General features: G+C 38.9%; 3 protein-coding genes across 4 annotated transcripts; 2 read left to right on the plus strand and 1 right to left on the minus strand.

The window, feature by feature from the left end:
- Positions 1-324: 324 nt before the first annotated feature.
- anapc7 (anaphase promoting complex subunit 7) lies at positions 325-6,054 on the minus strand. Its single transcript, XM_044027113.1, has 11 exons — positions 5,816-6,054; positions 4,738-4,924; positions 3,953-4,072; positions 3,764-3,875; positions 3,509-3,662; positions 2,915-3,057; positions 2,578-2,695; positions 2,237-2,433; positions 1,927-2,151; positions 1,599-1,749; positions 325-1,481 (listed from the first exon to the last, which is right to left on the minus strand). Exons 1-11 carry the CDS (start codon positions 5,914-5,916, stop codon positions 1,292-1,294), a joined length of 1,698 nt encoding a protein of 565 aa, XP_043883048.1. The 5' UTR covers positions 5,917-6,054; the 3' UTR covers positions 325-1,291.
- Positions 6,055-7,731: 1,677 nt separating this feature from the next.
- LOC122769807 (ubiquitin-conjugating enzyme E2 G1-like) lies at positions 7,732-14,133 on the plus strand. Its single transcript, XM_044026650.1, has 6 exons — positions 7,732-7,892; positions 10,793-10,895; positions 10,993-11,090; positions 11,893-12,071; positions 12,174-12,281; positions 12,383-14,133. Exons 1-5 carry the CDS (start codon positions 7,850-7,852, stop codon positions 12,258-12,260), a joined length of 510 nt encoding a protein of 169 aa, XP_043882585.1. The 5' UTR covers positions 7,732-7,849; the 3' UTR covers positions 12,261-12,281; positions 12,383-14,133.
- A 78-nt stretch (positions 14,134-14,211) lies between these two features.
- On the plus strand, positions 14,212-16,517 carry LOC122769808 (protein FAM216A-like). 2 transcript variants are annotated; one of them, XM_044026651.1, is made up of 5 exons: positions 14,212-14,424; positions 14,497-14,528; positions 15,672-15,784; positions 15,857-15,983; positions 16,060-16,517. In XM_044026651.1, the coding sequence occupies exons 1-5, from the start codon at positions 14,342-14,344 to the stop codon at positions 16,242-16,244; spliced, it is 540 nt and encodes a 179-aa protein (XP_043882586.1). In that variant the 5' UTR covers positions 14,212-14,341; the 3' UTR covers positions 16,245-16,517. The 2 variants fall into 2 exon arrangements, with proteins under 2 accessions (XP_043882586.1, XP_043882587.1); XM_044026652.1 differs by having other exon boundaries at positions 16,065-16,245.
- The last annotated feature ends 605 nt before the right edge of the window (positions 16,518-17,122 follow it).

Raw genomic sequence — 17,122 nt, forward strand, 5'->3', positions numbered from 1 at the left:
TGATATATTGGGAGCCCTTGTGTCAATAACCGATATATACACACATTTTTCCCTGTACTCTATGTCTATGTCGCAGCAGATGTAGACATCATTTTCTGTGTAGTGGAGTGCCATGGAGAGGTATGATAAGTTTCATTTCAGGGTTTTTAGGACAGTTTATTTACTCATGGAAACCTGTGACCTGAATTAAGGAAAAAAATTATGATCTATGTGGTGACTCATGTTACATTAGTATCTACTCACAGTATAATAAGCAGAACTATGACAACTGGGGTGTGTGCATTAACAAGACCTTAAAAAGCATTAAAAGTGGCTGAGGGGACGTCAATGTCAACGAAGTGTTTAATAATTGTATCATACATTTTAAAAAATATATACAAAATACTATAAACAGACTTGAAATAGTTAAGTAACACTTACAAGTGAGTCTTAATGAGTTACTTTGATACAAACTGAAGAAACGTGAAAATAAACATGTACAGTACACGACACAAAACTGTGTAAAATGTGAGAAAAAAAAAAGAAGAACGAGCAGCAGGAGAATGTTATAGAGTCACCATCACAGACCTCGTCTGCCTGCCACGTGAACTAAAGGCCCAAGATATTCACTTACATTTGGCAAACATGAGTCTGTCAGGCTCCAGAAACACACATAAAAACAAGAAAAATCACAGCCAGACCCTCCGGTAGCACATGCCGTGGATAACTCCAGCCATTTTAGGCCTAATCTAAATTTCCACACACAGAAATTGCCGCCTTCTACATTTCCAGAGTCTTCTTTTGTCTGGAAATAGAACCCCGGCTCAAAGGAGGATCCAGGGCAGCTCAACACTGATGTCAGTCCTCCAGTTTTTCCTTTAAACTTTTTTTAAACAACTTAGCTGTTAATCAGACATTTGTGCTGATTCAACATAACAATTTTCAGATCGTATTGGATTTAACTTTTTCTGATTCTACTGATCCATTTTGTCCAGTATCGAATGAAGATTCCCGAAGCAGTTTTTAAAACTCCAGTGTGAGCAACATGTCTTCCTGTTGCAGCTGCACAGAGGCTTAATAATCAACATGAAGTTCAAAAATGGCTGGAGTTCTGCACTGAGGTACAGTTCCATGAAAGTGTCAAGTCCTTCCTGTCGCTGTGCCACAAACCTGGACATCAGTCAGAGCTGCACAGTCTCTAAATCAGGACGTCAGTCACTCAGTGTTAGAGCTCGGTGTGTGTCGAGTGACGAGTGACGGCTGCAACGATTTAAGAGGCGGGACTGACCAAACGTCACTCAGTGAGCCGGGGTCACTGCATCCCAAACCACTGTTCCTGATCGGCCCACTGAGCCGCTTCACTGTCACTGCCCTCCAGGTCTCCGTCCTCTCCACTGCCCTCCATGTCGTCACCGTCCAGCTCCACGGTGGCGTCTGTGGGACTCTCCTCTTTCTCCATCTTCTGCATTCCTTCTAAAGACTTCTGGTCGTTGGGATCCAGACTTAAGATAGAGGGAAAAAAACGGTTAAAAACAAAACCTAGATCTTATCATACATCAGTTTGTATCCTCATCATCAAGTGGATCAAATATTCTTTTCTCCTGAGAAAGAGTGCTTACCTTAAGGCTATGCTGTACTGATCCATGGCCTCTTGGTAATCATTGACAGCTACCAGAAAATCTCCCAGCATTCTGTGCAGGACACAGTCACTCTGATTGGCCAAGGCATTGCGAAGGAGAGTGATCCCTTCTTCATATTTCTGTTCCCGACCTACACACATAAAAATACAACATTATAAATAAAACAACTACATTTAGCTAAACATTTTTAAAGGTGAATAAAGACAGATTAATGCTCCATGTCCACATAGATCTGGATCTGTATTTCAAGTGCATTCAGAGTCTGTAAATCACAGACAGGAACACGGAGTGTGGTGTTTGTACGCACTCAGCAGCTCAGCCTTTTTGACCACAGCTTTGGTGTAGTCGGGCCTCTGGGCCAGTGCTTTGTCCAGCAGGGTCTTGGCTTTCTCCTGAGTCACCGGATCTTCCAGACACACTGTTGCAAGGATGGTCAGAGTCTGTGCATTGGCCCCCAGAGTCTTATAGATGTTATTAGCCATCCCCATAGCCTCTCGAATCCCATTAGATGCCAAGTAACAGTCAATCAGACCTGTAAAACATCAGTCACGTCAATGCAGGTGAAAGAGAAATAAGTGGACATCTGCATAAATGTATATTTAAAAAGGCAAACTTGCCTTCATAGCAGTCGAGTCGGCATGGTGCCAAACGCATGGCCTCTCTGAAATGGATAATAGCTTCTTGCACACGACCCATGTTTCTCAGTGCTGCCCCCTTCAGGAGGAGAGCCTGCACACTGTTGCTGTTCAGCTGGATGGCCTTGGCTCCCAGGTAAAGAGCTCTGGAGTAACGCTTGCTATAAAAACTGTGACAACTGAACAAACACAAAGAGAATTTCAACAAATTACAAAAAAAATGAAGTGGCTATAAGAGACGGATTAGATTAAGTCAAGTCTGACAGCGGCGTGTCACCCGAGACTCATTTTACAATATTGCATATGGCAGTGTTAAGACTCACCCAGAGATCACCCAAGGTTCAGCATGCTGGTCTGAAATATTAAATAATCTCCCTCCCAACACCTCCACATCCTCCAGGTGTCCCTCACGTGCCATCAGGTAGCCATAAACATCCATTCCTGTCGGTGCAAACAGATGTGTTAGTGTTACCTGAACAACAGGAAGAATACACACTGTTTTGTGTGAACATGTAGATAAAGTAAGGATTGTACTAACAGTGTGTTAAAAACTAGATGAATGAATGAATGAATGAATGAATGAATGAATAAATAAATAAATAAATAAATAAATAAATAAACAAACAAACAAACAAACAAATTAAATAATCCCTCATCCACCTTTGATGAGGTACGGGTCCAGCATCTGGGCTTGCTCAAATTTGAGAATGGCATTTTTTGTGTCTCCTGCTCTGAAATAGACATCTGCCAGGCTCACCAGGAGGTCCACGTTGTCCCGCAGCAGAGACTTCTTCTCCAGGGAGCTGAAACAAGGAGACATCATCATCATCATCATCATCATCAACAACAACAACAACAACAACAACACAATCAACACTGCTTTTCTGAGACTTATGCGTCTGCAGACAACTGTCCCCTCAGTATATGCGGTGTCTGCTCTACCAGCTTTGAGCCATCTGTACACAACTGTACAATTATAACTGAATAAAAAACAATCCACCAAGAAATAGTAACTTGGAGTACTGTCTAATGGTGTAATAACCAAGATAAGATGTTCACATCTGTATCCAAGGTCATCTGCATCCAAACCGACATCCCTAAAGAAGTATACACTATGGTGACTACATCACCATACATTTGTAGTGGGCATTCGCATCCTGATATAAACAGGAAGTTGATTCTGTCCTCTATAGTTGTTTACTCAGTTTAATAAAGTACTACTAATTAGGACTGAAAAACTAGTTCTCAGCTCACCAAATAGTGTTAATGGCTCGTTGATTGTCTCCTGCATGTATGAAGGCATAAGCTTTGATCCAAACAGAGAGCCAGTCCAGGTTAGGCATACTCTGGATCACATCCATAGTCATGGATGCCACTTCAGCTCCTTTGACTGACAGAGAGAGTAGACCTGGCAGGGGGGAAAAAAAGTTTGAGCTCCTCATCAAATCATCCTTCTGCTGCGTTTGTTTAACAAATGGCAAATGAAGCTGCCTCTGTGACCATACATACCGATGATGCCATCCAGGGCGAGGGGACACTGTCTGAGAACCTCTTTGTAGCTCGTCACAGCAGAACGCTCCTGACCAGCTTTCCTGTACAGGTTTGCTAACATCATGTTGATCTGAAACGAGAATGAATTATTATATTAATTATACTAACCCTTATTGTTATAATAACAACAATAATACAATAGTTTACCTTTGGAGTCCTCTGTCTGGATGGAATCCCATCAAGCACTGCAATGGCATCTTTGTCCAGTTTCAAGATGGTGTAGCATTCAGCTATCTTGTACTTGACCTCAATTTCAGACGGCAAATTCTGAAAGACAACATTAAGAGGTTAAAGGTATTTTCTGGAGCATTTTACTGTACTGCTTAAAATCCTATTCACACCCCCATCATAACCAATTAATTAATGCATTTTCACAAAAATAAAAAGTCAGCTGTGGAACGGACCGGTCTGTAAAAACAACATCCAATCTTATTGAACAGCCTGAACTAATTAATTGGATTATGATGCATTAAACTGCCATCATTTTTTCCATAAATGGGTGTAAGATGTCAAGGTGTCACTAGTGTGTTACAGAAAGGAAAACAACAACACATCAGTTTCACCACTTTGTACATGTGAGCAGAATAAAAGTGTCTGAACATAAGTAAATCTGATCAAATCTCTTATTTGTACAGCACCAGAATACATGATACATTATCTTGAGCCACTTTATACAGTAAGCACTGTACAAACATTTGCTGCAACAGTAACACAGATAACTGGTTTTACTGTTGTGTACAGTATATAGATGCTTTCAGGCCTGTGCTGGACTCTCCTGTTGCATGTATTCATGATGTGGTTGACTAGAGAAAAAACTCTAAAACATCCACAAACCTTGTGGATATTTGAAGTTTCTTCAAGGTGTAAAACAAATATTTCTGCACTCAATCACCGTGTCTCCTTCAATTCTACGGCATGAATGCAACACACACCTGTGCCTGTAAGTTGGATGCTGCTCCACCAGTAGAGGTACGAACTTTGGATGTTTTGCTGAGCACCTTCTTCTGTTGCAGTGCCATACTGTATTTACATGCAGCATTACGATACTCTTTATCATGGAAGATGGCATCAGCATGATAAACCAACAACTGATACTTCTGGGCCGGGGAGAACAGCTCCCTGTAATCAAAAAGGATTTGAGGGTGTTCAGTTATAAATGAGTCCTTTATCAGTCAATTCAAGTCAATTTTATTTGTACAGTGCCGAATCACAACATACATTATCTCAAAGCACTGCACATAGACAACATTATAGAGAGCAGAGAAAGATCAAGAGAGAGATGAGGTATAGATAGAAGAGAGAGACCAGGAGTAGATATATAACAGTCAAATTATCAGTTTACAGAAGACAGTGAAACTCCTTCTCTGCATTTAACCCATCCTCTACTAGAAACCTTCCTAGAATTAGGAGCAGCGGCCAGGGAGCAATGGGGTTTATGTACCTTGCTCAGGGGTACCCGAGCCAGGTGGGGACTTGAACCGACAACTTCTGGTGACAAGTTCCCTTTTCACATGGCCATGAGCTGCCCTAAACAAATCCATCAGTGAGAACATGGTACGTACATGGAACATGGAAGTACATACAACAACCAAAGACACTGAGTGTCCAAGACGGGCTGTTTGGACATAATATGAGACTCCGCACTAACAAAAACACTGCTTCATGTCCACTAACGTCCAATCATTGACACAACACTGTTTAAATTCCCACTTAATTTAAGCTAGCTGCTGCTAACGGCAGACACCGTAAACTACGGGAGAGTCTACATGAGACTAGTGCTTGGAAGGAACGTACACTGCGCTTGCTATATAATTAAACGTTTCTCATAAACGCGACTAAACAGACTACCACATTGCGCACGCGTCTATTCTGCTTTACAGTCACAGTTTTTAACGGCAATAGTTGTTGTTGACCAATTAGTTACTGTGAAGAAATGACAACAACAACAACACACTGGCGAATGATCGTTCTCTCCAGCAAATAGACGGACTCCGCTCTGACGTTACTTACGGATTGTTGTTACTCATTGTCAGCAACAAACTGCTCAGTATCCGGACATTAGAGTGCAGGCCGGCGGCAGACATGTCCCGTACGTGATCGATGACATTCATTTTCGGTAAAGTTGAGGCCTTGGTTTATAGATTCCTGTCTCTGGCTCAAAGTTTGGGCTTGTAAACTGCTAATGCTAGCTAGCTTCTGGTGTATTAAATATGGCGCCCATCAGCCTTCATTCCTTCCTTCCGCAGTGCTGCCTTCACGTGCGCTTCAAAAGTTCTTATTTTCATCTGCGACGCCCGTAAAGACGACGACGTCGTCAGGGACATTGGGATTTTCGCAGACACCTTTAGTATTTAATTAGATTCATTGTTATTCTGTAAACAGTAAAAACAAATTCAACTCACCGGATAAGGCAACATCTTATTTGTAATATAGTAGATTACTTTAAGATGCCGATGCTAACATATCCTCCAACTCATGAACGCATCACTGTTTTTAAGCCGCAGGTATATTAGTGTTGGAAACGATGATATGATATGATATGATATATGATATGATATAATATATGCCTTAATCCCATTCATTTCAACTTTATTTGTAATAAAAACAACAGCTGAAACAAAGTGCTGTACGTCAGTACATCAGAGATAAATAAATATAAATAAAAAAAAATGAAATATAAAAAGGACATTTCACACCATGGCGCAAATAGGTTATTAAACCACTGCTGCCTATTTGGATTTATCTGAAGTGACAGACTCTTGGCTAAAAATCAATTTTCTCTTGCAATGTTTTCAGTGGTAGTGAGTGTCCAGTTCCCACACTGACCCATGGAAACAGCAGTGTGCTCAGCGGGGTGCTGCAGAGTTGATATTGCTTCAATACCTCAAACATTTATACTTCAAAAAACGGAACTATCCTAAGAGTCAGGAGCAGTCTTGCATAAAGTACCTAAAAGGGATACTTTGACTTTGGTAAAAGTTGAAGTATCCCTTTTTAGGTATACCTTACAATATTATTTCAGTAAAAGTCGACGCAAGTTTATGACATTTACTGTACTCAAGTATCAAAAGTAGTTTTTTTGACAAAATGTACTAACACAGCTGTAGTGGCAGTGTTTGAATGGATATGAGAGATGTGTGATAGAAGTGTGATAGAGTGTGAGAGTGAATGATTGTTTGTCTATATATGGCTCTGTGATATCCAGGGTGTACCCTGCCTTTCACCCTATGTCAGCTGGGATTGGCACCAGCACCCTCCCCCACCACCCTCAAGTGGAGGATAAAGCGTTAGAAGATGGGTGAGTGAGTTGTGGGGGCTGGTGTCTCCATAAATATTGTTGAATTAAACAAATGTGCATTTTATTAGATTATCCTTTTATTGAGAAACTAAAACCTCATACGGTGGCCCTGAAGTACAAATCACCAACACAAATAATAAAACACAACATTTACTAAAACACAACAGCATTAACATAAAACATGCAGCAAACACCGGGTAAAACTTACAATGAGCCGCTGTTGGAGGTGGAGCGCGTAATCAGTTGAATATCCAACTTGAAACTCACTTTCACTGAAACCAGCCAATCCGTGATCATCCTTGTTTGACAGCATGTACCTACCTTTTCCGTTGCAGTAAATGTTGTTGTTGTGTTGGTGATTTGCACTTCAGGGCCACCATACTTTTCACATTCTGTACCTACTGACAGCTTATTTCTCAATACTTACACAAAAAATCCCTGTACTATACCTTTAATAAGAACCTCAGAAAAGAGGTTCTGTCTCTTTGGCACCAGACTTTCGTACTAGTCCTGAAAAAGTCCATGTTTGTGCCAGAAAAGGTCTTAATTTGGTAAAAACCGAGCGCACACACACGCTGCAGAGGACGCGCATGCGCATAGCTAAAGCAGCGGCTGAACCTTGTGTCAAAACACGGAGGGAAATCAGCAGTAGCCAGTGCAGCGTCCCCTTGTGCGGATTCAGCTTCACCTCTGTTTTTCGGAAGTGTTTGTTGACACAAAGTGTTTTCCATTCACGCCCGCGTACCATGACCGAACAATCAGCTTTACTTCTTCGAAAACAACTGGCAGGTAACATGAAAAAAAGATAAGATTTTTTAAAACGCGAATATTGTCCACATAATGGCTACATACTTAGCCGCTAACGTTAGCTACGCGAAGCTATGTTTACGCCATAGGAGTTAGCCCAGGGAGCTAACCAAGCAACACAATGGAGTCCTGTATCACCGCAGTCAGTTGTATGCTTAAGCTGCTTCCGTTCGCTTTGTACAGCTGTAAACCGTTATATTTGGAAGTATACTTGTCTGCAGTAACATTATATGTAATCAACAAATGACTCGCATCGCCAACCTTGCTAACAGGCTAGCAAGTTCGACATTAGTTAGCTGACGGAACAAAGGAATAATCAGTTCAGGCACTCATTTGCTCTGATGACTTAAGCTTTGCTAATGAAAGAGGGTTTACATTATATCAGTTAAACTCAATCCAAATTAATTTGCATTGCACTTTTCCCACAGTTAACATGTTATACAAAGTGCCTCACATGAAAACATAAAAACACCCCCGCACTCAAGTGCACACGTCAATACAAACAACAAACACATCAAAAGGCCAGAATAGACCATAAAGAATGACAAAACACATCAAAGACAAAAACGGGTTATGCACAAGTTAATACTAAAATATCAGTAAGTAAGCAGAGGAATAATCAATAGAATATTAAAAAATGTATAACATGCACAGCTTAAAAGTTGGATAGAGCAGTCAAATGAAAAAGAAATATGCATGAAAAAGAATTGGTTGCAACATAACAAAACTCTGCAAATACCCAGTGTCAATCATGCTAATGTATATAAAAAATGATTAGAAATTCACATTAAAGCCGGACTACAAAGGTGACCCAGTTCTCTGTAAAAAAAAATTAAAGAGAGTTTATTTGTATGAACTGAATAAACAGTCCATAAATATGTATGAATACGTACAAAACAATATGAAAAAAATTATGTCTTATCCTCAAAATAAGCCTTTTTATTTACTGTAGGCAAAGGGCCTTGCTTTACAGAGGCTGCCATCTTGCACCATCTTGTTTCTTAAGCAGTCCATACATATATGCTTCTTATGATAAGTAACTGTAAAAAAAATCTAACTATCCACTGACTTACATAAGATAACATGGAAGACTAGTTAGTTTTTTAGCAGCTTTTGTGTGGATGCACAGCTCAGTGTTCAGGCTCTTAGTGCTAAAAATCAATTTTCCTCCTGATGGCTTATTTATAAAATATTACTGGCAGTGACATTTTATGTCTTTTCTATATAATGTCGTACTCAGAGACTTTGACATGATGTACAGTCTGGAGCTTACTGTACAGGTCAGTGGCTGCCGCCTGGATGTCTAGCTAAGTAAATGAACCATCAAATATTTAAAAAAGGAACTGATTTTCAACATGAGTTTAGTGTTTTTTTACATCCCCTGACTACCAGTGGAATTGTTGCTGACAGTTATTATTAATAAATAAGTTTTAACACAAACACCCACATATGGTTGCACAATAATAATAATTCATTTTATTTATATAGCACTTTTAATGAACTCAAAGTCACTTTGTATGCAGGGTATCACAGGGTACCTCAAAATATGATACGCAATACATGGTCCACGATACGATTCCGTGATAATCAAATATATTGCAAGACAATCATATGAAGAAAACAAAACATCCGTGAAAAGTTAAACAAAATACACAGTCTGTGTATTGAACGTGGATGGGGCATCTTTTAATGTAGCACTCTCCACCATTATCTTGCCGTAAACTCCTTCTTCAACCTGGTCACCAAATTGATATTTTTACCCACTCCTAGATGTGGATCGTCCACGGGTGAGATTAAATAATTAAGAGCAGCAATTATAGCAGCATCTATTAATAACAACAATAACAGCAGAGGAGCGTTAGATCTGCTTGCTACAGCTCTGGAGATTTCTGCGGAGAACATCTGAGGATGGAGAGGAACAACACTATGGAAGAGTTAATGCGTTTGTGTGATTTAAACATACCAGCCACAGTCTGTCATTTCTCCTCTGACCTCTGGCATCAACAAGGCATTTTCTCCATGCCACTTTCTGCATATTTTCTCTTTTTTGGGTCATTCGCTCTTAATTTTAGAGATGGAGGTGCATGCAAATCCCAGTTGAACAGATGTTTCTGAAGTACACAGACCAGTAACCATCCCATGTTCAACATTCCACTTAAATCACCTTTGTTCCTCATTCTGATGCTCAGTTTGTACTTCAGCAGTTATACATGCCTGAATGCGCTACTAAATTGCTGGCATTTGACTTGGTGAAAAGATATTTGCGTTAACAAGCAGTTGACCTGATGTGAAGAATAAAGTGGTCTGGGAGTGTAAATACACAGGAGAGAAAAAAGTGCTGAGTGCATCATTGGAGCTCCCACAGCACAGCAGGCCTGCAGCAGCACAACGAACGATTGTTTCAGAGCTCATAAGCTTAAATTACTCCTTTACATGGAATTTTGCAGTGTTACATCAGCACAGACTGTAAAGGGGAAAGGTAATGAACAGTACACCTCATAAATGAAAGTTGGGTTTTTTTTTTATTTTAATGTGACATACACAAGTCTGGATGTTGGCATTTGTGAAATATACTCTGTAAATCACAGTACATAGTCAGACATGTAGACTCCCACCCTTTCTGATATTTTTACAGTTGTGTTTCATTTCTTGTTCAGCATATTTTTAAAAAATGTTGTAGCAGCACAGCAGTAAACACTGTACCAGGTTCCAGGTAAAAGCTGCCTGCCAGGCTGGCTGGTGCCTCTGTGTCTGCAACTTGTTGCCTTGCCTCTCACTCAGTGTCAGCTGGGACCTGCTCCAGCCCTAGCACCACCCTCAAGGATTAGCAGGTACAGCTAATCAATGCATCAGTGTAAGATCGTGTGTTCCTCTTTTCCCAGAGCTCAACAAGAATCCTGTGGAGGGCTTTTCAGCTGGTCTGATAGATGATGACGACATATACAAATGGGAAGTTGTGATCATTGGTCCACAAGACACCCTTTTGTAAGTTAGAGAGTGTTTTAAATACAGATATGTGAATGTTGTGAATGTCTTCATAAACTCTCATTTGTCCTTGTCCTTTGTTTTGTCTCAATTTCAGTGAAGGAGGGTTTTTTAAGGCATACCTAACCTTTCCTTATGATTATCCACTACGGCCACCAAAGATGAAGTTCATCACTGAAATCTGGCACCCAAATGGTAAATTGCTTTCACTTATGTGTGATGTGACTTATTATAATACTAATAATAATAAAAATAATAATGTGGTAATAAATAATGAAATAGTTGGGTATACAATGGTAATGTAAATTAAATGCATCTTTTCCAGCAACCCTGAGCGAAATCAATGAGACTCTTAAAACATTTTCTGCTACTCTCAACAAAAACATCACTCACTACTTGGATTTTTGAAAGTTTTGTGTGTATAGATTCTACCGATCACACACGGCTAACACTTCCAAACTCTGCAGTTTGATTACTTGATTATTTTCATAATCAAGTAATCCGTCGATTAATCATTTGGTCCATAAAATGTTGATCAGTGTTTTTGTCAGAAGATGTTGAAAAATGTTGATTAATTTAGTAATTAATTATTAATTGAGTGATTGTACACCACAGCTGAGTTCTGCAACAACAATTATTTAAAAAAAAGCAGAGGACATGTTTGCAAGTTGCTCTGTTGCTCACAGTAATGAAATGTACTTAATCTGTGACTCCTCAATGGTCACAAAAGTAAGTAAATGCTCTCAGGCTGGGGTCTTGTCACTTATCACAGCGTCTGCTGCTGAATCGATTCTGTAACATCTGTCAACGCACACTGGCAAGTTGTATCTCACAATATTCTGTCTGATGGTGTTGCAGTTTGAAAAAGAAATCTTCGCTTTAGCTTGAGGAACATCTCCATGTGTTAGGACTGAAACAATTACTCGACGAATCAGCTTCTAGACAAGTACATTTGAATGCTTTATGGTTTTTACATTCGTCTTTCAATTCCTCACAGTGGCAAAGAACGGGGATGTTTGCATCTCAATTCTGCACGAGCCTGGCGAAGATAAGTTTGGTTATGAAAAGCCTGAGGAACGCTGGCTTCCAATCCACACAGTAGAGACAATCATGATTAGTGTTATCTCCATGCTGGCTGACCCCAACAGCGATTCACCGGCTAATGTGGATGCTGCGGTGAGTTTAAGTCCCTTATTTATTAGACACTAGAAACCGGCCCTTTCATTCTTGTAATGTTGCCACCTTAAGTCCTGAAAGAATCTGTTGTTGTTCCCACAGAAAGAATGGAGGGAGGATCCTAACGGTGAATTTAAGAGGAAGGTGGCTCGCTGTGTAAGAAAAAGTCAAGAGATGGCGTTTGATTAGGAGCCAGTTGTAAATTCCAGGGTAAGAACATTGAATTGTTTGTGCTCTGTGAGAGTCACGTGTGAAACCTCACTCATTGTAATGATAGTAATGCTGTTTTGTTTTTTGTCTGTAATTTTCAGTTAAAGGATGCCTTCAGAGGGAAAATTTCTGCAAAAAGGCTTTTGCACCCCTTGTTTTGCCAGTCAGAGAAACTGGTTGGTTTCAACCACATTTCTTTGAATGGTTGTCATTTTCCACAAGATGAGCCAATTAGAGAACCCTACCAGCGAAATTAACCTGTTTCCTGCCTGGAATTGTATATTTAATTTTATTTATTTTGAAAAAAAAATTAATGATGTAAGATATGTCACTACTGTAAATTAACTTGCTTTTTTATCTGCTGCTGAACAATTTCTACTTTATACCAGGTTTCTTATGCAATTTAGTGGTCAAGGTTGTCTAAACAAAACAAAAGCCCGTTCTAATATCATTAGGTCATCACTTGTCCTCCTGCTGCACACTTACAGAATAATGTCGCCCCCGCACTGGTATCATTTCTTTTCTTTTATTCCAACACTGTTGTGAACCACTGTTGCCTTTTCGTTGGCTTCACCTCCTCACTGTTCGTTTGTTGTTTAAAGGGACAACTTGAGAGCTTGTAGACGGATGCTTGAGTCTATTTCTCTGAGAAACAACCTCCTGTTAGCATTTTCTTCTAATGCCAGTATATGTCTGAAAAACCATGACCCTCAAACCTGCATGATCCACTCAACAACAACAACAACAACAACAACAACGCTCTTATCTGTTTTTGTCAGTGGTGGACGTACAAAAGGAATAACATACAGTGTGTTTTGAGAGTTATTGATTTCTGACACATTCATGAGCATAGCTACTGCTAACGGAAGGCCTGTGCCAGCTTCTCAGGATCAATCTCTACGTAGGCTCTCTATGAGCGATCAGTGAACTATTTGTGACATGAAGATGTCCTTTTATTATCAGTCTAACATCTTTTCACAATGTTATGTTTAACTTATGTTTAATAAGTCATGGGCAACCAAAACCAGTCTGTGAAAATAAACTAAGCTGTGACTATTCCACATCTGAGCTTACCTCGGTTTAGAAGGAGAACATGTTTGACGAGGTTAATCTGTGAGCATGGGTCATGTCTGGGTCTCCATTGTAGAGTTAGGCTTGTCGTTCTTGTTTTTTGGCTTTGGATCATTGTAGGTAAATTATGTCATATTCACTGGTGGGTTTAGACTCTGAGGACTTTTCGATTTTCCTTAAATATGTGCATTTCTTGATTTGTGACTGGTTCATACCCAAACCATGTTGCATCTCCTTTATCACAGAAATTCAAAAAGAAGAAACCTAACCACCTCGTAAAGTATAAGTACACGTTGTGATGAGAATTGATAAACAATAGGTTTTATTTTGGAAATGTACACAGGACACAGTTGGGTGGAGTCTGGGAACCATGATGACATCTGTTTCAAATTAATGTATACATATTTGAATTATGTGACTGAACATAAAAAAAAATTGGTCTTTTGGCGCATGCAATCATTGTTGAGGGAGTTGGGTAATAGTCTATGACTCTGGGTTGAATGTGACGTGAACAGTTGGTAGATTTCTGTAGACTTGATGATCACATAACTGCTGTTATGACCTTTTTAAGTCTGAATTTTCTAACCTACCATGACCTCCTCTGACCGGTGTTCACTGTATTTGCACAGATTCGGTGCGTTTGAAATGTCATTAAGCAATACGCTCTGAGAAATGGTGTCCAGGTTAATCCACCCTTTATTTGTTTTTTTTGTTTTGTTTTTTTCCATTTTGTGTCAATGCAATGTATATTGGACATGAATCAATAAAGTGTGTAAACAGAGTGGCTTGTAGTTTTGTTTGTGCTTTACATTTTAGATGAGAACATGCTCTGGGTTCAAGTGTATTAGCCCTGCACTCTGTAATTGGAGCCCTGGGAGTGAGTGGAGTCGGGTTCATCTCACACTAATGGGCTCTGCTGCCTGCAACACACACCGAGAACATCAAGGTGCAAGCAACGACCGACAATTCATTTGGAAATCATTTAGTGAATGATGAGAAAGCGGGTCACATTTGTTGATCATCTGAAAACAGAAAGTCTGTCAAAAAACGGAAGTGGTCACGTCTTGATGAGGTAAGACGACAACATGACAACCAGTGATGATCGACTGATTCTGATCCATACGGTGATATTCTTTATTTGCAGGTCTGCTGAGTCTAACAACAGATGCACTGATGGTGAGTCAACGACTATCAATATGCATAAACCTGTTTTTATATTGAGTTATGAATGAGTGAGATGAATTTACAGTAAATATAACTGCAGCTGTTATTTTCCCCTTCCTGACTGAACCACACCTTTTATTTTCTGTGTATAAGGTGTTTTCACTTGGTAAAAGCAGAAAAAATAAGTATTAAGGGAAAAGTAATTTTTGTGCATATATTTTCTTTACTTATTATGTGGTTATGAGCACAAAAACAAAAGTATTTCAATTACATTATGTTGTTACCGAGGGTGGAGCCAATTTCTAAAAAACTATATACTGCTGATTTGTATAAAAAAAACTTAAGAGCTGATTATAATGGAAATTATGCGCATTTAAATATTATTCTGCATCACATCTGTCACATCTCCTGTGCATTTCCTGTCTTGTTTATTGACACCCTTAAAAAACAAACCACAGCATTTTCCTCTAATGTTGTGGAGCATAAGATTATGCTTCAGTTCACTGTAATTATCTCATTTATACTTAATTGCTGTGGATATACATTATTGAAATATTTTCCTATTAGATAGATAGATAGATAGATAGATAACATTAATTTCCAAAGCGATATTAAGTAATAGATGCACTGGAATTAAGTAATTTAAATTCAGTCATTAAATTGCCTACAAATAGTTCAGAATTCAAAATCACTGATTCTGTGTGTGTTTTAGATAATTTAGATTTTTATATTACCTAGGCTTATATAAAAATGAGGCTTTCAAATTGAGTGAATTCTTTTAAATCACTTCTAAAAGCCCATTTTTACAGACCTGCTCTTTTTCATTATTCCCTTTATTAGGCGACCCTTTGTTTTATTACTTAACTGCTATAATTTATTTATTTGTATTCCTTTATTTCCTTTAGTTGCTCTTGCGTGACATGTCTTGTTGGTTTAATTTCTCTTTTGCTTTTACTGACATGTGGTGTTTTGAATTCTGTGGCTTGTGTGTTTCTTCTGTTACTGTCCCTTTATGTTGAAACACTTTGTTTACTTGATTTTAAGGCGCTAAATAAATCAAATGCTTGTTTTTCCCAGTAATATTATTACCATAGATAATGAAAATTGTCAAGCATTGTTATGCGATATGTTTTTTTGTTTTGTTTTTTAAACCAGGTCAGCAAGTGAGGAAGATATACAGAGAAATAAACAGAAATGCACTTGCTGACAGCCAGCACATGACCACAGTACACATTCCCAAGTCTGTGATGTCTGCACCCTTCCTACAGGTAACCACATACAGTACATTCTTTATGTCAATCTGCCATGTGCAAGCACATCACTTCCTGTCTCTGCCTCAGCACCCTGCCCTCACAACCGGACAGAGACGCTACCTGTACAGCATCGCTAATGTCTACAGTACAGAGCACATGAGACGACAGATGAAGCAGCACTATCTCAATGTCCTGCACGCGTGTCTTCAGACAGGTGTGTTACCTCCATGTCTCCAGCAGTGACTCTGATCACTGCCATCTGTCTCATGTTGTGTTTTTGTATCTCCAAGGTCAGAATCCCAACTGCAGGAGGAGGCTTCAGTGTGGAGAAAATGGCACCGTCCCAAAGGACACAGAGAAGGATTCAGAGGCAAGGGCAAAGCCACAAGGACGGAGGAAAGGTAGCAGCAGCAGCAAAGGCACGGCTCGTTCTGATGTCATACTTCCAAAAATAGCAAGCAGAAGAGGGATGTGATAGCAAATGGTTGAACTGTTGAAGGTTATAACAGCCTTATGAGGAGTTTATCTGATCACTGTTGTATCTACAGACGTTCAAATATAGCTCTGTTATACAGTATTTTACACATTACAACTTTAACGGTCCCACTTCTGCTGGTTAGACATTTATTAGTAATAGTCTTAATGTGTAATTGCATTCTTACAAATGTTTCCAGCAAAACCTTTAGAAATGTTATACTACATATACACACATATATATATACACATATATGTATATATATATACTGTATGTATCTATATATGTATATTTATATAGATAGATAGATAGATATGGATATATATCTGACCATGTTGTGAAATAGCACTGCCTTTTAATAATAAAAGTACTAAAACAATACAATTGTAATAAAAATCCTGAGTGCTTTATGTAATAAAACTTGCCACGTTTTGTGATAAGTCATTACATTGCAGTGGTATACTATTATAAATATAAAGGGGAGCGTTTGAATGTTTTTTTCCTGCAAAAAATTCATAATTGATGTATAATGTAATAATCAACAAAAGTGGTTGTCTTAGTTAAATAAATATATACTAATATACTAGAGTATATTAGTAATTCATTAAATTAAAGGGTTAGGTTTAGGGCTACATTAAATTAAACTAAATTAAATTAAATTAGTTCATGCAAAAATAGCACTCATATTAGAATTACTGAAGAAGTTGCAATTACTGCATCTGCTGGTGTTGCACGCAAATCTGTGACCTCACTGTAGCTGAATAATATTGTAAAACCTAAAAAAAATACATCTGTCCAAATGACTGAGAGAGTAAGAGATCATCTGTGTCAATTTTCTCATTTATTATCACATAAAACGTTCATTTGTTTGAATTCCA

The sequence above is a fragment of the Solea senegalensis genome, linkage group LG5, assembly GCF_019176455.1.
Source record: "Solea senegalensis isolate Sse05_10M linkage group LG5, IFAPA_SoseM_1, whole genome shotgun sequence".
Taxonomy (NCBI): Eukaryota; Metazoa; Chordata; class Actinopteri; order Pleuronectiformes; family Soleidae; genus Solea; species Solea senegalensis.